The 21,749-nt window shown below is 35.6% G+C and overlaps 3 protein-coding genes across 7 annotated transcripts; 1 reads left to right on the forward strand and 2 right to left on the reverse strand.

Moving 5' to 3' along the window:
• The first annotated feature begins 6,513 nt into the window (after positions 1 to 6,513).
• On the forward strand, positions 6,514 to 8,507 carry LOC112289601 (uncharacterized protein At2g39795, mitochondrial). Its single transcript, XM_024534936.3, has 3 exons — positions 6,514 to 6,809; positions 7,237 to 7,568; positions 7,967 to 8,507. The coding sequence occupies exons 1-3, from the start codon at positions 6,558 to 6,560 to the stop codon at positions 8,124 to 8,126; spliced, it is 744 nt and encodes a 247-aa protein (XP_024390704.1). The 5' UTR covers positions 6,514 to 6,557; the 3' UTR covers positions 8,127 to 8,507.
• Positions 8,508 to 9,322: 815 nt separating this feature from the next.
• On the reverse strand, positions 9,323 to 12,347 carry LOC112289600 (transcription initiation factor TFIID subunit 5). 2 transcript variants are annotated; one of them, XM_024534934.3, is made up of 2 exons: positions 12,253 to 12,347; positions 9,323 to 12,116 (listed from the first exon to the last, which is right to left on the reverse strand). In XM_024534934.3, exon 2 carries the CDS (start codon positions 11,839 to 11,841, stop codon positions 9,820 to 9,822), a length of 2,022 nt encoding a protein of 673 aa, XP_024390702.1. In that variant the 5' UTR covers positions 11,842 to 12,116; positions 12,253 to 12,347; the 3' UTR covers positions 9,323 to 9,819. The 2 variants fall into 2 exon arrangements, with proteins under 2 accessions (XP_024390702.1, XP_024390703.1); XM_024534935.3 differs by having other exon boundaries at positions 9,323 to 12,021; positions 12,253 to 12,340.
• Positions 12,348 to 14,880: 2,533 nt separating this feature from the next.
• LOC112289685 (uncharacterized) lies at positions 14,881 to 20,020 on the reverse strand. Of its 4 annotated transcripts, none has more exons than XR_016505882.1 (10): positions 19,574 to 19,957; positions 17,618 to 18,975; positions 17,234 to 17,315; positions 17,021 to 17,078; positions 16,780 to 16,874; positions 16,329 to 16,424; positions 16,144 to 16,214; positions 15,967 to 16,037; positions 15,422 to 15,574; positions 14,881 to 15,202 (listed from the first exon to the last, which is right to left on the reverse strand). XR_016505882.1 is itself a non-coding variant. In XM_024535111.3 (9 exons), the coding sequence occupies exons 2-9, from the start codon at positions 18,778 to 18,780 to the stop codon at positions 15,572 to 15,574; spliced, it is 1,710 nt and encodes a 569-aa protein (XP_024390879.1). In that variant the 5' UTR covers positions 18,781 to 18,975; positions 19,574 to 19,957; the 3' UTR covers positions 15,326 to 15,571. The 4 variants fall into 4 exon arrangements, 2 of the variants coding, with proteins under 2 accessions (XP_024390879.1, XP_090111134.1); XR_016505881.1 differs by having other exon boundaries at positions 15,422 to 15,645; XM_024535111.3 differs by lacking the exon at positions 14,881 to 15,202 and having other exon boundaries at positions 15,326 to 15,645.
• Between the last annotated feature and the right edge of the window lie 1,729 nt (positions 20,021 to 21,749).

The following is a 21,749-nucleotide window of genomic DNA, read 5'->3' on the forward strand; positions in this document are numbered from 1 at the left end:
TATGGTTGTTTCATTTAATAGGTATTTGTATTGATTTTTTGTTATTCTTAAGTTTTTTTAATTGTACCTTCATTGTTGCATGTAGTTTTGAAAAATGATTTATCAAATCTTTTACTACAAGATTATCAACTTTTGAAAAGTCAAAAGTAATAAATTGTAGATAATAACTATAATTGTCAAAGAAAGATGTTTGTTGAATAAAAAATATATTAAATTAGTATACACAAACTCAGTCAATGGCAAAAGAATTTTCTAATCATCTTAATAATAGTTGATGTTATATCTCAAATATTACTTAAAAACTTGATTCATCTATTCTTTTTATCCATCACTTTGACGATGAAAAGCCCAAGAGAGCTTTATATCTACCTTTAAAATCTTAAAAAAAATTATTCAAAATCTTAATATAAATTAAATCTCTATATTCAATATAATATCTTTAGAAAATCTGTGATAGTGATGGATGTTATCAAAAAAAAACTTAGTCATTTTTTCATATATGATAGATTTCGTATAAAATATAAAATATTACATCTTAGTAAGATGATCTTCTATAAAAAAATATAGAATCATACAAACTTGAGATTGGAAGATCTTTAATAAAATCTAAAAATAATAATAATAATAATAATAATAACAATAATAATAATTTTTCTAAAATAATTAATGGCTAAAGAATTTCATAAGGTCAATAATAAGGAATTTTAGATCTTAAACAAATATTATATGATTATAAAAAGCCTTTAACTACCTTCCATATTTGAAGCCACCAAAAATCTCTAAACATTAGCTCCAAAATCTTATTATATCTAAAATATCCAATTGCTAGAAAATCATGACAAACTTGAAGAATACATAATCATACTTCATTTTTTGAAATATATAATTATCCTTCAAAATAGAATAGATTATTTTTGAATTTGAACTTAGAAGTATCATGAAATTTGAAAGAATTATTTTTAATATCATACACAAGAGTATCAGAGAACATACTCAATTGAAGTTGCTTGAAAAAAGTTGAATCAATAGTCATTGTTGATTTCATTGCTTTAGGGTGAAAATACTCTAGCTTCAAGATAATTATTTTTTATTAATTAAAAGATATATCTCTTTTTTTTGTGCAAGATGAGAATATCTAGAAAAGATGTTTGAAAATCTTTATTATTTTATAACTCAATAAATAATCCTAAAATTAATTCTTCATAAAGCCATGCTCCAATGGACTTAGCAACAATTCAAAGTATGTGTTGACATGTACTTAAGATTCTTATCATAAGTACATATATAGAATTTATTTGAGGTGCCTTCTAGATAATAATATCATTTTTTAAATGAATCCAGAATTCCAAAAAGCTCTTTGTTATAGATGTCATAATTAATCTTGGATGCTTTAATTTTTTTAGAATAGAAAGCTATTAGTTGGAGTTTATAATTTTTTCCCTTTTGTGAAAAAATGATATCCATAGCAAATTTTGATGTATCTATTTTTATGAAGAATGCCTTAAAAATATTGATCAATGCAATACAAAATTGATGCAAATATAAATGATGTCTTTAAGGCTTCAAATGATATTTCATCTTTATTCTTCTACTCAAATTTTCCTTTACATATCAAATGTGTAAGAGGAACCAAAACTTAAGAAAAAAAATTGATGAAGATCTTATAATAATTGGTAAATTTTAAAAATCATTGCACACTTCTTATTATTCTTAAAATCTTCTAATTAATGATAGCTTAGACCTTCTTTGGATCTATCATTAATTCTTCAATAGAAATGATATATCCTAAAAAATCAACTTAAATAGTGTGGAATAAATATTTTTCTATCTTTGCATATAATCTTACATCTCTAAGTTTTTGTAACATACAACAAATATGAAATTGATTTTTTTTCTTAAAATAGATTAGAAAAATATTTATTTCTTACATATAATAGTAAGGATTTGAATGTATTAGACTTATATATTTCTACTTGACAAACTAAATTTTTAAATTAAGCTACAAGAAAAATTAAGATAATAAGAAATATAATCTATTAGAAAATTATATTTTTTTAACCACAATAATCCTAAAATAATTAGATTAGAAAGAAATCCTATCACATTAAATATTATAACACTATAATGATTTTTAATTGCTACATCTAAAGAAAAATTTCATAGATAACTTCTCCAAAAGATAACAAACAATCATCTATGACTTCAACATGTATAAATTTAGTTTTTGTGACTAATAATATTTCTTATTTTTTTACAAAGTCTTTGTTTATAAAATACGTTGAAGCTCTTGAATCTAGCAAGGCTAAGACTTTGTAATTTTTTGGTCCTAAGTAAACTTCCATTGTGAAATAAGATAAAGTATGTAAAAAAAAAAAAATAGAACTTTTATTAGGTGTTACACAAGATTCCAATTGCATGGTTCTTATTGTAGTTGGAAAAACTTGTTTTTTGAGACATTGTTTTCTTTGGCCACCATGCTCTTTATTTTGTAATTGCATTGCTTCTTTAAAGAATGTTGAGCACTGTACTTAGATTCTTTATAATATAGGTAAAAATATTCTTGATGACAATAAAAAAAAAAATTACGTAGTAAGAAATTTAAAATATATTGTGTTAATTTGTATAGGCTTTAACCTGAATTAGTAAGCTTCTAAAAACTTAAAAGGTTCTACTATGGCTTAACTTGTACTTCTCTAACCAAATTATTGTTCCTAGTATCTTTCAAAGAGTCTTATCTTCTTTAGATAACTCAAGCGAATTCTAAAAGTTAAATTAGAGGAAGGTAATCCAAAACCTCTAATATTAAATGAAAATTTATACAACAAGGAATAATCCACTTTCTTTAAAGAAAAAAACTAGTATTAGAAAATTAAACTATTTGTTTAAAAGTAGATAGTCTGTAACCTTCAAAACACAACAATAGAAGTATGATAATTTACTCACTTCTAAAACAAGATAAGAACAATAAGTTAGCACTTTTGTCAAATTATCAAGGACATAAATCTCAAAGAAAGAAATCTTCAATACAATCTTATGTCATTCAAAAAAACTAAAGAATTATTATAAAATGGTAATATATTAAACTAAAATGATTATTGCCAAAGACAAAAAGACTAAAAAGTCTTGAAAGATAAGATTAAGGATTAAAAAGGTGTTGATAAGAGTGAAGAAAGCTTTACTCTTGCTTCTATATATAATATCAAGCTAGGAGTTATATGGCAATGTTCTATAGAATCTTGAATACATGTTGACTTTGCTAGATATATGTCTTAACTTGTAAGACAAGTTTTTTATATGTGTGCCACATAGTTAGCTTATTTTGAAAGCTACCAACATGTGTAGCACATGGTTAAGTTATTGACGAAGTTTTTAACCTATCAATCAACTATGAATATGTGTAAAGTCAAAATTGCATCCATAGAGCTTCTAAAAAACTTCTTTAAAAGATATTATGAAATTAATCTATATTTATCTACTTCTATTTAATCATATTATTAATTATTAGAATAAATATGTATATTTGTAATACGCTCATAATATGAAAAAATAAAGCCAATAATATAAATAGAAAAAATTATATATATATAAAATGTTACTTTGAAAGAATGATTAGGATATAAAAAGAATTTTTAGCATTGTAGACTCAATCATTAAAAAAGAAGACTTGACAATATTAAAGCAACAATTGTGATGTTAAAAGAAGTAAATAAAAAAAAAAAAAAAAAAAAAAAAAAAAATTATATAAAAACATTGATTATAATCTAGAGAGATTGAAAATAGTAATTTGATATTGATGTTTGATAACAACTTAGTCAAAAAACATTGTAAGACTAGAAGTTTATAAGAAGATTATTTAGATCATGTATTGTGAGTATGAATAGATGATCACTCAAAAAATGAATAATTTGACTAAAATAACAAACATCTTTTATTTATATATTAAAGAATTATTGACACATGTTGGAAGAAGCATTGATTTAGAAAGACTCAATGTTGTATTATAACATAACTATAATACTATGGATTTTGAACATAAAGACCATTTTGTATAAAATCCTTTTTTAAAAAGATTAATTGAAATTTCTTTAGAAATTATTGGTGATAGATAGGAGATAATAGAAATCTTAGTATTTTATGTTGGGATATTACTATAAAAAAAACTTCTATTTATTGTACAAAGCTATAAATGAGACAAAAGATAGTAAAATAGATATAAAACCATTAAAAAAAAATTAAATAAAATATAAAAGTAGTTATTAGAAAAAATTAACAAAAAAATATCAAATTAATACTTGAAGACCATTTGTAAAACATAATAGAAATCAGACCTTGAGGCTCAAAAACATGCATCTACAACAAAAGTAAGATTTTATTATTGATAAAAAAGTAGAATTAATAAGGAGGCTTCAAAAAAATTCTACAAATGTGAGATTTGTGTAAATCAAATTTATATTGATTTTGTGAGAGTTTATAAAATTTAAGATTCAGTTTTGTCAACATTTTATTTTAACAATAAATTAGAGTTTGTGTTCTCATCAATTTTATAATAGATCCAAAATTTAATTTTTGTAGAATTACACATGTATTTGTTTTAAGTATGTTTCTTGAATTTTGACTTATTTGATCGGTTAGATTTCATGATTTCAAAATACAAGTGTATTAGGATATTGGTAGTTGGCAATTTGATGGTAAGTAAGAATATTAGTGTTATGTAAAGATCGACTAACTAGATTAAGCCAAAAATTAATAGACTATTAGCTGGCTTAAAGTCCAAGTTTGATACAAACTTTGAAATAAAAAGAAGAAAGAAAACATGAGATCTTAATGTTAGGAATAAGACATCAAAATTAGAGAAGAAAGACATTGATACTTTTCTCTCAATTTACAAGTTCAATTCTTTCAAAAAAATTGAGCTTATTATTAAGTAGAAAATTAAAAATCATACATATTTTTAAAGAAAAATCAAAGATAAACAAAGAAGTTATAGGGTTTAAAAGTTGTTGATTGATACTTAGAATTTTATTAGAATTTGATAAGATTGAATTAAGATTTACTTAAGATTCACCTAAGATTTTTTTAGAATTTAATTAGAAATTATTTAATATTTTATTAAGATTTATATAGGATTATCCTAGGTTTTATTGAAGATTTACTTAGGATTTATTTAGGATATAATAGGATATGCTTAAGGCTTTTTCAAGGGTTTGATAGGATGTACCTAAGATTTTTTTGAGATTTGTTAGACTATACTTAGTGTTTTATAAGATCTATTTAGAATTTATTTAGAATTTATTTGAATTTCCTTAGGATTTTATTTAGATTGTTTATAATTGATTAAGTTTAGTATTTCTAAAAGGATTAAGATTGAAAAGATGATTTTTTTTAAATATATATATATATATATATATATATATATATATATATATATATATATTGGATAATGAGAAGAATTTTAAAATTTGGATAAATCTCTTCTACATTCAATTCCTAAGCTAGAATTTATATAACAATAGATTGTTTTTGTAATATTTTAAATCTATTTGATACATTAGTATTTAAAAGAAAATATTTAATTATTATATAAATAAATGAATAAATAAAAATATTTAAAAATAATTATACAAATTATTAAAATATTAATATTAAGTGATTAAACCTTTTTTAATTTTAATAATTTTAATAATAATATCAAATTTGTACTATAAATACTTGTGTTTTAGTCTTGAATCTCCATAACAAATAAAATCTAAGCATACATACAAAAAAATGGTATGTCTACATACAACAATACTTATTTTGCAAAATATTTTATCTTATTTTGAATTAAAACTTCAATCAATTATTGTAAAAACATTTTAAGAATATATAGCACAAGAGTTTATGCATACAAATTAGAATTAAAAAAATTATATTTAATTTTTTTGAAACTTAAATGTAAACATCATAGATACTAATGATAGATAATAATACATGCCAATCTTTCCAAAAAAATTGTTCTTACTTCTTTTTTAAAACGTTTAACAAATAACCAAAAAGAAATGTCCATTGTATTCTTACAGTAAAGTATTTTGTTTGTCAATATCAACAACACAACCAAAACAATCATCAAAACAAGACAATTCCGTTTCAAACTCTAGGAATCATAACTTATTCGAAGTTTTCTACGTAATTTATTTGCCAGCCCTAATTCTTTGACCGGGAGGTGTCGAAGCTACATCGCGTGGATCTTCCCCAAGAAAAGATGCAGCGGCGGAGGTGATGGCTGTTGCATGATCGGCCCCCTTTGGCGTCCGGAGGTGTGAACTACCTCTTGCAGTTACAAATTCAGCTAATAAACAAATATAAACAAATATAAACATAAACATAAATAAACTACAAATACAACAGCAGCAACAGTGACAGAACAGGTTCGGTAGTAAAGCTAGGGTTTAGGGCCTGCGCCGGAAGCCTCAGTGTCGTGTCGTCGCACTTGTTTCCACAGTTGCGCAGAATTTGATTTTACCTTCGATCGGGGATTGCTGTGCTCGATCATCGCGGATTCTGCACAGTTGAGAGCGATGGCGGCTGCGATGATGTTGCGGAGGGCAGCGGGTCCGCTACGCAGGACGGCGTCGAAGCTCTTGGCGGAGCCGCGCGTGGCATTGCTGCCAAGAGCTGCGCCGCAATGCTTGAGCAGAGTGTCGGACAATCTGTTCTTCCCTGCGCGATTCGCCTCCACGCAAAGGGAGGCCTCTACTCAGGATAGCGGCCTTCTGCGCATTCTCGGGGATGAGATTAGTCATGAGGAAGAGGAGTACGAGGCTCCACGAGTAAGTTTCGATTGTACCTCCTGGTCATAGAAGTTTTTTTGGTTTGTTTCTTCATGCAAGGGGTTTCGGAGGTTGGTCTTTCACTTTCATCTGCTTTGCAATGTAAGTTTTCTCGGTCGTCATCCGCTAGAAGTGGAATTGAGGTAATTTGGAAGTCAAGAAACTGTTGCTGGTTTGTGTCCGATTATTGCTGCAATCTTCGGAGTCGGACTTGTAGTAATAACCGACCAAGGGTTGCAATTTTATTCTTTGCCTCTGATGCTGATTTCTGCTCTTTTTTTCGAACCTTGCTCTTCCATATTGAATCGGTTGCATCTCATGTCTCTTTAGATATTTGTTGGATTTAATCAAGACTACATGATATTGCCCTTTCAAATTGGAGCGCACTCTTTTAGTTGTACCGTCCTTGATTTCTTTGTATGCCCAGGGTTTAGCCAGGGGCCCTCCTCAACCTTTCAAGCTGGAAGACAAACCAGGGAAGTTGGAGGTGACACTGCGCAGATCGTATGGTCAAGAGGACATTGCATTGACAGCAATGTTTCAGCCTGGAATGGGAGTCGAAGGAGAGGATTACGAGGAGGACGAGGAGGTGCCTGAACAGAACGCGGTGCATTTGACAGTATCAATAACCAAGGGACCAGACTCTCCTGTCCTGGAATTTGGATGTGTTATTCAAAAGAACGACTTCCAAATTGGCCATGTTCACTTCGTGGAGGAGAAGAATGCTAAGGAACCCAACTTCGATGGACCAGACTTCTCGTAAGGACGTCCTCATCTGTTAATTTCTTCTGTGATTCATGTTTTCGCCATCGGAGGAATGAGCCATTCTTTATTGTGCACATATTAGCAGAATAATGTGTAGGGTGATGCCTTCTATTCATAGAGGTCGAACCTCAGTTTAGAGCTTTAAACCAGTGGATCAATAGTAGGTCTGCCTTTCGGTCTTGGTACTGTTAATTATTTACCCTTAAAAGTATTCTGATTTTAAGGCTAGCTACTATGACAAACTGCACCTGAGGCTAGTAGAACTGAAACAAGTACGTGACTCCAGTGTTGACTTTAATATTTGCAAGTGATACTCTCGAGTGAAGTCATGGATATTATAGGTTTTAGAGGTGTTTCAGTTTACTGAACGTGGTAAGGTATTGGTTCTGCAGTCAATTGGACGAGCAACTTCAGAGGCAGTTCAAGAGGTACTTGGATGCGCGAGGCATAAACGAAGACCTTTCTAACTATCTTCTTGATCTCCTCGAAGACAAGGAGCAACGGGAGTACCAGAGGTGGTTGCGCAATGTGGAGTCGTTTATCAGGAAGTAAAGACGAACATCTGAGCCAATTTTGAACTCAAGTGAAGATTTTCGTTTACATTTGGGACTGCATTAGTGAGAACCGCGTTTACAGGACTCATACCGTAGTTCATCCAGTTTTTAAATTTTCCTTAGTGAAGAACGAAATGTGAAGTCGGTGATTGGATTTACTAAAGGGTCTGTCCTGTGGTTGTTGCCACAACTCCAAGCTGGCCCCAAGTGGCTACTGCGAATTTCTGTTAGGCGACAAGTAGAGTGCAATACACTTCCGGTATGACCGTTGGCCATGTTGGAAATAGGAAGAACCCTCCCACTTCACAGTGCTAGTGCCCCTTACACTTCGGGACGTTCAAGTTTTTGATAATAATAGATACGCTGGGGCTTTTGGTAATATCTTGTGTTGCTTTTATCTCCGTGTTTTAGCTGATGACTTGAATTTCATCTAAGTACAAGTGTCACTGTACGATAGAAGTTTGCACAGTTGTTTTTTGTCAAATAAGTTAATTTGTTGAATAAATGAATCAAGTACTTGAAAGAAGTCTTTAAAAGACTGAACGGTAGAATTAGGAATAGAATTGTAAATTAGGAAAAGTCAAGAATAATGGAAAACAGTATAAAAAAACTTCGCAACCATTTAAAAATATACTAATTGATGTTCTCTTTGAACTTATTTACATATTTAACAACTTTCATAGAGTACTTTTCCACAGTATCTTTCACTTGTGCAAGAACTTACATAAAATTTCAACGTGATAGTAGAACAATCTAGAAGTACTGGTGGCATTAGCTATATTCTAAAAGTTACGGCTATTTTTGGTATGAGTTTTTCAGACCAGTAAGGTATTTTATGTCACTTCATTAGTTACTACAATTTAAGAACAAATTGATCCCATTCTCGTCTACACTCTTCTCGAGACGTATCAGCTTTCTAATTGATTAGTTCTGTTGGTGTGGGAGTATATATGTAAAATTTAAAATATTTTTTTATTTTATGGGAACAAATTATTCAGTTCTCTACTTCAGTACCTACATGTTTTATTGTACATAGAACACTAAAAACATCGGCTTTTTCCTTGTCTAAAAACAATAACTTACGATTCTTCATTGCTGCTGCATAACACGAAACCTTGCAAGTATACAGTTTGGTTGGAAGATAAGCATGCAAGCAGTGACAACCAAAATCAAGTAGACAAACACCTACAAGAATGGTTCCAACATTGAAGATGCTATTGAATTGTTGTGTCTGAAACAAGAGTGAAGACCTCTATCGTACAATCTTAGATCATTTCTTCAAAAAATTCTTCTAGTATTCAATTCAGTACCAAGTTTGAGAATCTACCTTTCATTCCAGTAAGCATTCAAAACAAAGTTGCAGCCAGGACTGGTTAAAATGTGAAGCATCAGGCAAGGAATGCTACGTCAGTGACACATCTGTATGTGAATTACCTAGGCATCACGTACTTTTTACTACCAGCATCAACATCGTTTCTTCTCGACTCAATAACCAAAACCACAGTGAACTCGCAAGAAGGAACATCTGTGGTGCATCAGATAATTCATTAATTCGACCAACAAATTGAATGACTTAGTGAATGGCTTCACCGAACACAGGTAAGCATCTCCACCTATACATGGGATTAGTGTCTCACGCATTGCATCCACTGCGTGTATTGCTTTCAGCTGAAGTTGAACTGCTGAGTATTTCAGGTCGTTGCTTTCGCTGATTGCGAAGGGCTGAAAGCTCCGGCAGCTAGCAATAAATTTGTCCTGGAAAACTTGAGTGCATAGACTGGGGTCGATTTGGTTGGAAGAGTTTTCAGGAGGCGAAGATGCCTCGTTGCACTAAGCTTTTCTTCAGAGCGAGAACCTTTGCTGCTGGCGTTCACATCCCACAACCGAACCGTGTTATCTGCAGAGCCCGAAGCCAGCAGTGAACCCTCGCCGCTGAAGGCCAAGGTCCAAACACAGCTAGTGTGTCCCATCAAAGGAGCCACACATTGGCCAGACCCAAGATCCCACATGAATATTGCACCACGGTCGTCTCCTGAGGCCATGTAACGACCATCGCTAGACATTGCCAAAGACAAGACAGTACCACAATGTCCATTAAAGACACGCAAACATTCTCCAGTCTGAACATCCCACAGCCGCACTGTGTTGTCGGTGCCTCCAGTCGCAACGTAGTTACAATTGACGTGCCATTGTAAGCAATCAACATCAGACATGTGGCCAACTAAAATGCGGAGTGGCTGCATTCGCTCCATACACCAGATGCGCGCTGTCCGATCATGCGAAGCTGTAGCAAAATAATGGCCAACGGGACTGTACTGGACGTCCCAAACTGGAAAATTATGACCTTTATACCCCATCAAATTGGTTTTCAACCTCATGCTCCATAGTCTCACGGTGCAATCAGCAGATGAAGTGAGCAAAAATTCACTATCTGGGCTGAAACTGGCGGCATATACGGGTCCTGCATGACCCTGAAGGAGTGCATAGGACGATTTGGAACCTTCAAGCGCAGTCTCTCTAGTCTCTGTGAAACCATTGGTGGGAGGTTTGTCCTGTGTAACACTCCCTGCGATGGTTTTCTGCTCCCCGAGCTTCGCCATGTCCCAAACCTTAACCGATGAATCGGAAAACCCTCCGGCGACTAATGCACCATCGCTAGAAATGGACGCACAGTTGAGACTATTGTGAGTGTTAATGAAGCTATAGAAGCTCACGGACGGCAGGGCATTACTACCCAGACGAGCACGTTTCCGAAAATCCTCCATTACTTGTTTCTCCGCCTCCTCCGACATGGTGGGCATAGGAAGCTCAGCTTTCACACGAGGAGCACTACCAGGGCCTGCAGACTTAGCAGTTGTCCCAGGACCAGCTGTGCTAGCTTTATCCTTCTTGGCCTTTTTATTGCTAGGTCCTCCAGCCTTTCCATCAACTTTTGCCTTGTTATCCTCCCCCTCGCCATCTTTCTTCCCGGCCATATCTTTCTCAAGAAGTGCTGCGGCATTATGCTTTTCAAATTTATCTTCTAACGAATCCTCAAGCGCTCCCCAGCGGATCTCCTTCTGATTCAAATAGTCAAGGGTCCCTTGTGCAACGACTTCATCGTCTTTGGGCAGAGCCGACGGTGGACCAGGCAAAACGTGAATGTTCAAATGCTCATTGACGATGCCCAGCATAAGCATGCTATCCGTACCGTGCAAATATTGTAGCAACAATTCAAAAGAATACTGACACATCTTCACGCTTTGTTTGTTGTTCCTCAGAGTTAGCACAAGTTCTGACTCATGCAGATGCTGGGGAGACAACACACCTTCCAGTTTCTGAATATCTCGAACGTGGGAAGCTTCGTGATCCTCTCTGAACCTCTGCAAAAAGTCTCGCGCCTCCTGAGTGAATCCTTTTCCCACAAGGTCAATGTAGCAGTGCGCAAACACAGGATACAGTATCCGCAGAAGCTCGTTCTTATAACTATCCAACGACTGATAAACCCACGACCGAAGCTTACTGTAGCCTTCCTTGTACCTATTCGGATCGTTATCTGATTTAGCATAAAACAGGATAGGGTTGGCAATGCTGGAGTCTATAGCAGTGTCCGAGGTCTGTGAGCCACTGTGACGAAGCCGCTGCTGCTCATCATGAAACGCAAGCTCAGCCTGCCGATAACCCTTGCTCTTCAGGTAGGCCAACACTGCCTGCTCTACTTTCTCCTCTTCCATCCTCCAAGCAAAACCTCCACTCCCGCGAACACAAAACCCTGGATTAAAACTCCTCCTGCCCCCCGGACTTGCGAAACTTCAGCTTCTGCACAAAGTATGCATCACGAGCCTGCGTGCGAGTGGCTTGGGACTCGACGTTTTCCCAGGAGAGCTGTCGCCCCACTTCGAAACACGCCACACCTGTCAATACCCAGAGCACGGCTTTTGCGATTGCGATAGGCGTCCGCGGATAACAATCCACCATGATTTTGTTCCTCCCTAGCTACACTCCCTCCCTACACAAAAAAAAAACTCGCACCATCACTGCTTCGCCTAATAAAAAATCGAGTAGAATGGCAAAGAAGACGCCGATCGTCGCATACGGCCACAGAAAGAGGAAAGATGGGCTTGATGAGAAGGGCACGAACTCACCTGAAGCTGCAAAATTGGTGGTGAGGGTCCCGTCCCGGCAATCCTTCCTTCGCAACTGAGAGCCCAGACCCCAAACCCTAAAATGGGGTGCCAATGTAGACTCTCTCTCACTCCGCCATTCTGCAGCCCACGCCTCGAGAGCTTGACGAATGTCATCCTTGAATGAACTCATTCGTCGGTCGGGATGACGTGAGAACTGCTTTTGGTATTCGTATCACAAATTGCCGGTATTTGTCACATAACAGCCGGAATTAGCATTTGGTTTATACTCTAATTTTTTTATTTTAAGGTACATGGTTTAGTAAAGATTGATGGGGTTATCGCTATTCAAGTGGTTGTTAGAACACTTTTATAAAAAGCTAAACCAAATTTAATATCAATATCAAATCGTTGTTCATAATGACTAGTAATTGATATATATATATATATATATATATATATATTCAGTGATTTTTTAAATTGACTCAATAATTTACTAAATTTATACACCTATTGTAACCATTATCGAAAAATTCTCCAATGCCAGATCCATATTGGTTGGATCCTCAACCAATGATGAGTGGGTCGATTTAGTAAATGTATGGATCAATTTAACAATTCCCCATATGTATTTATTTATGTATTTTATTTATTTATTATAGATTACTTATTAAATCACATGAATTTTCCAACATTCAATCATTTTTCTTAAAAAAATTAAAACACATGTTATGTAAAATATAAGTTCAATAGGATATAAAAGTATGTTATGTTTCATATATTATGTACACAAGATATATATATATATTATTAATAAATAACATAAAATACTACTTGTGTAGGAGTGTTAATTTTCTCAGGCAATTTTTTTGTTACTTTATGAATGAACTCATTTACAAAGAATAAAAATGAGTTCTCTCTCTATAATTATTCATATTATGTTTGTGTAAAAAACATATATTACTTGAAAGAATCTAAACAGTGAGCATGCTTTGCTTGGTGGATATGTTTTAAAAATCTATATATATCTTTTCTCTACTTTACTTGTTGAATTGTAAATATTTATTATCAAAAAAATCATAAAATAATATTGTGATTATGTCTTGTCCAAATTGTTAAGTATGCTTTATTGAATCTTGCCCTCAACATAAAATTTAAAACCAACTGGTATTTACTTTGGGTTTGTTTTTTCTTGTTTTTTTTTTATTGCAAAATGGATATACACACAATATCAAATAAATAAATAAAATTAATGATTGTAATTCAAAAAATATTTAAAAAAGCTCTTAATAATGAGAAGTTGAACTTATTCTAGTAACTTTAAATTTACAAAAATACAATTTTACTTGTTTTATTTTCTATCTCCATACATTGCAATTAATACAATACAACATTAAGAATTCATATTTCAAATTACTAGAATCTAAAAACATTCAATATTTTATTTTTTGAGATTAAACTAAACTCCTATAGACAGCCTTTTTTACTTCTTCCCATGGTTCCTAAATAAAAGCATTTGAATCCTAAACAATCTTGCAACCACAACATTGCCTTTCCTATTCTAGATACAATGTAACTTTTTGACTCCTCTTCAATTATTTGAAACACCTACAAAGTAGTTCAATGCTTCAGCTATCACAAATCATATCAATGATTAAGCTATATAAATTAGATAAATCATTCATAATACTTTAGCATCTAGTAAAACAACTCCTCCCTATCAAATTCAACCAATGATTTTCCAAGTTAACAAATAACAACTACAACAATAATAATAACAATAATAACAATACTTATGGCATATAATGCTAACCCAGTGACATTGGCATTTCATGTTCAGTTAAACACTACACACTTGTGCCATTATTGAAATTTCCAAGTAAAATTGTTCTTTTTTGATGATAAATATCACTTTTAGAATTTCCTTTTCAAGTGTATGAAGTGTATCCTTTAACCAATAAGTCAGCTTGTTTATGTCCCCAAGGATTTATCCCTTTCTTTTCTCCTTATTTTGTCTACGTCACAAAACCCAATTGTTGTATACTGAATGTGCAATTGGAAGTCTGAAGGTAGTACAAACAGGACAAAGCAAGGGCTGCTTTTCGTCACTTAGGCTTCACAAGGTTGCCATTTATAATGAAACGTCGTTTGTGAGAGTGACAAAGCAGTGATTTGGGAAGGACATCACAAGGACCATTTGAATGAAATTCAACGTGGTAGGGGCAGATCACTACATAAGAAAGTAACAATTACAATAAGATAATTTTTTGGATGTAAATCAAAACTATGGTTCAGTCGAAGGAAAGTCGGTGGGACTAGCCTTTCAAGGCTTGCTTCAGTAGGGAAAGAAGTTTATAATTTGATTGAAACTGCAGCATTCCCTAAAGAAGGCAAAGCACTGCGGTATGCAAATCTTGTGTGTCTTGTCTCCCAAATGATACATAATAACAGTAAAGACAGTACCTGTAAGGTTAACCTTGATAGATAGGACATTGGGTTAATGAGTGCATTTGTTCGTCAAGTACGGGTTGTGAAGCTTGGCAGGAACCGGTCAGGAGCAGTGAAGGGCCACTAGAAACAACAATTGTGTACTTCAACTCAATCCTACGTTCAGTCTGTCATTGGCAACCAGACTGCTTGACCAAGTGGTACAAAAGCCGGCATAGAAAACCGGATACGCGCCCTTAAAAAAACCAACAAATACTATGTCATTGCCACACATGCTTTGAAGAGTCATTTCCAGGCTTCAGTGTTTCAGGATGGCACAACAGCCTAGTGCCGGTCTCAACACCTACACTGCAGTGCTACCTCCGACGCAAAAGTCAGCCTTCTGCCTTGTTTCAAAACACAAAGACCAATCCATGCATTGCCTTGCATCTACCTCACGGAATTCCCCCAGCTCGGACTGTCGCTATGGAACAGTACCGATACCTTGAAGCAGCGCAGCTACACTTGGGGACTTCTCCCTTTCCTGAATAGCAAGACCGGGAAAGAGATGCGCAAACATTTTCTGAAAAAACTTATGTCTTACTGCACAAAAAAACGCCTACAATGCTAGAATGAATGTCACGTTCTACCAATATCGACAATCAGATCCACAACAGGGTGATAAATTCCGAATTTTCTGACATCCTTAAACACAATATCAAATTGCCTTCTCGAATATCAGGAGTTGCAATTGGAGAACTACCTCTGCTGTCGGAGACACCGGAATCCATTCGTGGAGGCATTGGTGGAGATGTTCCAGATGGTACGAAAAGAAAGTCCCACTTTCATAACCGACAAAGGAGTAACATTGCTGCAGATCTCGAGAAAGATCTGCCCACTTCTGCCGAGTAAATTACTGTACGCACAGAACACCAAGTTTGTAACCTGCAAACTCTGCAATTGCAGTATCATCTCCTTCCCATGATCCTGCAACAGGGTCTCTCTGAAACTTAACACCTCCGTAGATGCACACAGATGCATCTGGTCTGTGCGATTTAACATCCGTGACGTTCAAGATATGGACAAACAGGGCCTGCAATCCTTCAAGAATGCCAGAAAAATCTGGTGCATTCTTTTTAAGTCCTTCACCACAAGTTACACTATCACAAAGGCAAGGCCGGAAGTGAATCTCAACACTTCATTCTGGAAAGAGATTTTGATTGTTTCCAATAATTCATTAACACTTCTCTCAGCCCACCACCTTCAGCTAGCTGGGTCTGTATTCAGCAGCATTGGGAAGCGTCTGACCTGCCACTTTTTGAAGGGATCTATACTGAAGACGGACGCTCTCTCCGCTGTCCAATGTTCGTACCAGGTACCTACACAAAAGAGGAAACCATTGAGACGCTATCTCAAAAGGATAAGAAATCTTGAAAGTATGATCAGTAGAATAATGAAGGAAACATGGAGAGAATTGAGCCGAACCATCCATTCAAACACTGGATTGTGATGACAGCCTCCCGACCAACAAACCGTTCTGGTGTTCGTTTGTTACCCTGAAATCATCACAAACATGAAAATTGTGAGTTCAAAACAACGAAAGGCCAGTGACTGGAAGATTAGCAAATAATTCGGAAGAAAAGACAATATAACTTTAGTTTATTCATTACCTTGATCATCACTTGGTCACCGACAACAAATGGAAATTGTACTCCTTTCACCTTTCCAACATCTACAACAGGCTGTTCTGGAAAGCTTACATTCTCCTGCAAGATACTCAAACGCAAATCTTAGCATAAAGATCCTATCTATTTGGGCTCAGGTAAAATATGAACCCACTTTAAGTAGCGACACAGACTTCACAGACCCTATGTTCCCGTACAAGATGAGATGGTCAATCCTTTCATTCTGCAACTATAGCACATTGAAGCCTGGCATAATAAAAAGCACTAAAACCTAAAGGTATCCCTGAACTCTATAAATCTGTGGTTGAGAAACCGGAAATGCCTGAAGAAAAGGTAATTTCTAACCTACCCACGCTGCAGCTTTCAGACCACCCCAAGAAACAAACAAAACAGCAATACGACGTGATGTTTAAACGGCAAATGGTCGATCAGATACCTGAATTGTCTCCCTCCTCCTTTTCGCAGATCGTAGGCTTAGTGTACCATTTATTTCTTCCTCACGCTTAAATGCTTGTACGACCATGCGTAGCGCTATTCCTCGCAAACACAAAAACTTTCCTTCATGAACTGACGTAATCCGGCTGGAATAAAATCACTCCGAGTATTCTACAGCACGGCAGCAAACTAAAAAGCAATGCGGCATCAACATGCCATAAGCAACAGATGCCAAACTATACCGTAATTTGGAGCCATAGCTTCTGTTCGCACCGAAGCTCCACATATAATGCACACACTCTGCCATGTCATCCAATATGTCATGCTGGGAAAATGCAGCAAAAGGAAGCCGTGCTTCTAATTAGTAGCAAAACTATGTAAACAAGTCTAGTTTCCTCGCAAAAGAAGATGGATCGACCCTTTCTAATGTTGAGTAGGGAAAGGTTGGAACTAACAGTTTCCATAACTTGTTTTCGTCCAGCATTTCCCACGGAATGGCCACAAGATATAATCATAGCATCATCCATGAGCGCACCCCTGAAACAAATCAAGGCACCGTCAGCACTGTTTCTTCATACCAATGTTCAGCTTTGTAACAGACTAGGAACCTTATAAAGCTGTAGCCAAGAAGTAAAGGCCATGCAATCACAACCAAGACGAGGTGGTGAAAATGGCCACAATCCAACGGCCTCGGACCTTCATCCACTGGAACACTTTCGGCACGATGAATATCGATAATCTGAACTTGAGATCGAGCCACTAGACCTATGTCGCATAAGAATCAGGGAACAAGAAAGGTGAAAACCAACAGAGAATGACATTAAGCAGATGTGTCTCACGTGAGGGGGTCTGAAAGAATACGCCGCAACGACGATTCGGCAGTTGACTGTGGATCCCCGTTCGGACCCGACGCAGAATCCGTTCTCTTCATGCCATTGTTTGGAGACACTTGTGTATTTAAAAGCGTGGTATAATAATTGTCGTTGTCACTTGTTTGCAGTTGTTCATGAAGTGGCTCTTGCGGTCTTCTAGGGGTTTCTTGCAAAGGTGTCACCACCGCACTTTCCCGAAGTCCCTCCCGTGTAACATCTCGCGAAAGCCCGCCATCTCTGGCCAGGCAGTATGAGGCGCCCGAGGCTGATCCGGTAACTCCCCCTCCGCTTCCGTTCTGACAGGGCGTCACATCAGTGTGGCCTCCTACTCCTGTTTGAGGAGTTGAGTTGGAGGGTGAAGGGAACGAACTCAAGAAAGGCACCGTTGAGGATGGAGAATGGAACATCCCAAAAGGCGAATTGCTCGTCCCCGTCGTCCCGACAGAAGGCTTCGAAGTGTTTCTGTGAAATGCTCCATCTGCTCTCACTGGCTCTTGTCGTACCTGTCCCGATTGATCTAGGGCTCCCATTGAAGAATGCAAAAGCGGCAAGCTCGGTCCGAGGCTAACACTACTCACCCCTCCAACCTGCTCAGTAACTACTTGACCGCCCTTTTCATTTCCACCATGAACTTCATTATCAGCAATATCCCCTTCATTGGGGTCGTCTTCGTCTTCATCGTCGTCGTCATCGTCCTCCACATCCTCGTCTTCCTCATCTTCCTCTTCTTCGGTGCCTTCACTCTGCGATCCGTCGCTTTCACTCAAGTCGCCTCCAACACCGGCCATCTCTTGGTAATTGGACTCTACCCCAACACGGTCCCCTTGGCTCCATTCCTGCTCTTGGCCAAGTTGAGGCCCGTACACGCCCCGCTGTTCTACCTGGGTACCTTCTCCACCTCCCTCCTGCTGCGCGCGCTGTTCCATACGAGGATGATGCTCTCTGTAATTTATGTCCAAGCTTGTGGCGACCTTGGTAGGGTCCCCAAAACCATGTGAGAAAGGCCTTTTGAAAGGTCCTTGACCATGCGCTTCCCCGAAAGGATCCCCGCTTTGTTGGGAAGCAATCCAACCCCTCGCTTCGGAATTCAGCCCTGCGTCCACTTTCTGTATCTGCCCTCCTCCAACCATATCTAGGGTTTCGGTGCCCAGTCACTCCATCATCACAAGCGACCACCCTTCGCAGCAATAAAGTTTCACCAACGCGATCCCTCTAAGAGCACTGACCCCAGACGCAGTGATTGCCAACATGCCCTGCCGAGACCACGACAGCTTCGCAGACACTCTATGCACTTGTGTCCCCACGAGAGACTCTGTGCCCGCATTCTGCACGCACAGCGTCGACGTGAATCGATAGAAATTCACGATGAAACTAAAAAGATGAAGCAATCTTCAGAAACTCAAAACTTTTCATGCACAAACCTAATCCACGCCCGCGAGTCATTGTAAACTACGGAGAAAGTCCGACTGAACTTGGCACGGTACGAGTGATTTCTATAGGCTGGTCTATCAAGAACGGTTGTTGCAAATACCAGTTAACCTAAAACGTGCTCTCAATAACAGAAAATAACTCAAGCACCACACATTGAGAAATACTTGACACATGAGCGAAAGCACGAGAACGGCATCTATTCCAAAACCTTCACATGGAAAAACATAGTGATCATGAGCATGCAAGTTGGTGCTTAATCCGATATATATATTCTCGCGAAACAATCATGCTGCTTCTGCAAAACACACACACACACATATACATATATATATATATATATATATATATATAATTGGTATTTTGGCAACCAATGACAATGCAACAAGGCAACCCCACAGCCTTGCGATTTCATGGCCGAAGAAACCAGGCAAAGCGGGAGAACCCTCCATAAATTTCGGTAGGCAAGTAGAGTTAGGTTTCAAAAAATCATACCAACCAAAAACCAAGAATCGAACTGACAGACGAGACTCCTTCCCAATTGCTCCCGAGCTTTGAACAGAAATCAAGTCACAAACCACAAACGACGTCAAGGCCGCAGCAACGCCGAAGTCCTCCACAATCAGCGAGAGAGAGAAAGAGGGGGATCCAGAGGCGAGGCTGGAGGATTCCGACCTATGACAGAAGGAAAGACCTCACCGGCGGTTCTTCCGAGGCCGAAAAATGCAATAATAAGGACTTTAAAAAACGGGCTTTCTTAGGTGCACGACACAATTGCGCAGAGAGCAACAGAACCCACCAACACGATGGTGCAAAACAGATCGTCGTGCTCGGCCCTCGCAATCGTCACAGCGCCTCTGGCGCCCAAGCTTCTTCGTCACACGCTCTGACTGACCTTCCGTCGCCGTTCTCCGTTGCTCTGTTCCCCACCCATTGCCTGGGGAACGAAAACGGGGAACGGGAGCCCAGTTGTTCCCCGCTTGTGTTCCCCACATTTGGCTTTCAAGCACCGAAAATGTTTAATCACATTGTTTTGGAGTTTTTCTATTCAATGTTTCTGTGAAAGAACGCATTTTACGTATCAAATTAGTGTGGTTTCCACTGATATAATTTAATGTAGTGAATACTGATTAGAATATTAATTTTTGAAGCCTCATGGTGAGTTGGGAAGTTGTGCTGTTTTACCATACTACTATGCTTGAGATGTTTCTGATGTTTGTAAATCATGCTTCTACATGAAAGTAGTTATTGTTTTTTTATATTCAAAATGTTTCACAAAACTTGGTTCATTTTTTATTGAAATTTTATGCACTTTTTGATATGTTTAACTTGTTCTAATAGGACACATACATTATTTATATAATAATAAAACACACTCATATTGATTTAGTTTATTTTTTAAAATTTTATTGTTATTGTGCATATTTGTTTGGTAGATTTTATATTTTTATCATTGTCACTGGTAGTTTGTTTATATCCAAATTTATACATATTAGCATGACAAGTAACAAATATATATATATATATATATATACACACATACACATACAATCACGTGCTATAATTACATATTCACAAACTTTACGTGTTTATAAAAATACATATGCAAACACATGTACATATTAACCTTCAAATATTTATCATTGCTTGACAAAATAATTGGGATTTTTTATCATTTTATTTTATATTATTTTTGTTGTGCTGAGTATTTTTAGCAAATAAAAATTACTTGATGTTATTTTCTATAATTTACAATAAATGGTTTTCTGAAAATTGATGGATTGTTTACAGAATTGTTTTGAATTTAAATATCAGTGGCCCAAGAAATTATAAAATTGCAGTTTTAAAATTATTTAAGCCAGTAATGTTTTGGGTAAAGTAATATATATATATATATATATATATATCTTAGTCATTCTGGTGAGAGGTTTTTATAATGGCAAATTTTGTCACATTTATAGCATTATTCAATTTTTTCTTTAAAAAACCTTCCACAATTTGTAAATATTTAGATCAAGTCTTTATTGTTTTTGAAAAATTTATTCATAGTAAGAATTATTTATTAAAAATTATGCAAAATCAATGAGTAAAAAATAACAGTTGATACGTTAAAATTATTCAATATATATATATATATATATATATATATATATTACTTAGCATTTTTTAAACATATTCTTTGTATTACATAAACTGTTGAGTTTGATGTTCTCGATTTTATCAAGACCATTATCCTTAAAAAATTCAAAAACTATCATTTTCTTCATGCAAGACATAGATAATGAGTACCCAATATATTTTTTTCAAACCCATAATTGTTTTTTAGAGTGGAAAAAACATTTCAAAATCCTTTAGATTGTTAATTTATATTTTTGTTTGCGTCAACGTACATGCAGACACTTCTGTGTTCACTTATTTACACAAACAAATGATATATCACATCCAAATCAATTACTTACCAAAAGTGACATCTAACTTATTTTTATAAGTTTTTATTGTATTGGAATTCTGAACAAAATTCCCAGAACTCAATATTCTTCCAATTTTAAAATTTTAGTTATAAATTCTTTTTAGTATTTAAAAAATTAATTTTCTACTTGGATTAATATTTTGAAACATAGGAGATTCAAATAGAAATTGAACATTATTATATATTATTAAAATATGTATG

The sequence above is a fragment of the Physcomitrium patens genome, chromosome 12 (genome assembly GCF_059467195.1).
Source record: "Physcomitrium patens ecotype Gransden chromosome 12, ASM5946719v1, whole genome shotgun sequence".
NCBI classification, from domain to species: Eukaryota; Viridiplantae; Streptophyta; class Bryopsida; order Funariales; family Funariaceae; genus Physcomitrium; species Physcomitrium patens.

Coding starts and splice junctions, on each gene's coding strand:
- LOC112289601 (XM_024534936.3), top strand. CDS start 6,558: ATGGCGGCTGCGATGATGTTGCGGAGGGCAGCGGGTCCGCTACGCAGG. Junction 6,810..7,236: donor AGGAGTACGAGGCTCCACGA/GTAAGTTTCGAT, acceptor TTGTATGCCCAG/GGTTTAGCCAGGGGCCCTCC. Junction 7,569..7,966: donor TTCGATGGACCAGACTTCTC/GTAAGGACGTCC, acceptor TTGGTTCTGCAG/TCAATTGGACGAGCAACTTC.
- LOC112289600 (XM_024534934.3), bottom strand. CDS start 11,841: ATGGAAGAGGAGAAAGTAGAGCAGGCAGTGTTGGCCTACCTGAAGAGC.
- LOC112289685 (XM_024535111.3), bottom strand. CDS start 18,780: ATGGTTGGAGGAGGGCAGATACAGAAAGTGGACGCAGGGCTGAATTCC. Junction 16,875..17,020: donor AGCTATGGCTCCAAATTACG/GTATAGTTTGGC, acceptor TGCGAGGAATAG/CGCTACGCATGGTCGTACAA. Junction 16,215..16,328: donor GTGACCAAGTGATGATCAAG/GTAATGAATAAA, acceptor TGATGATTTCAG/GGTAACAAACGAACACCAGA.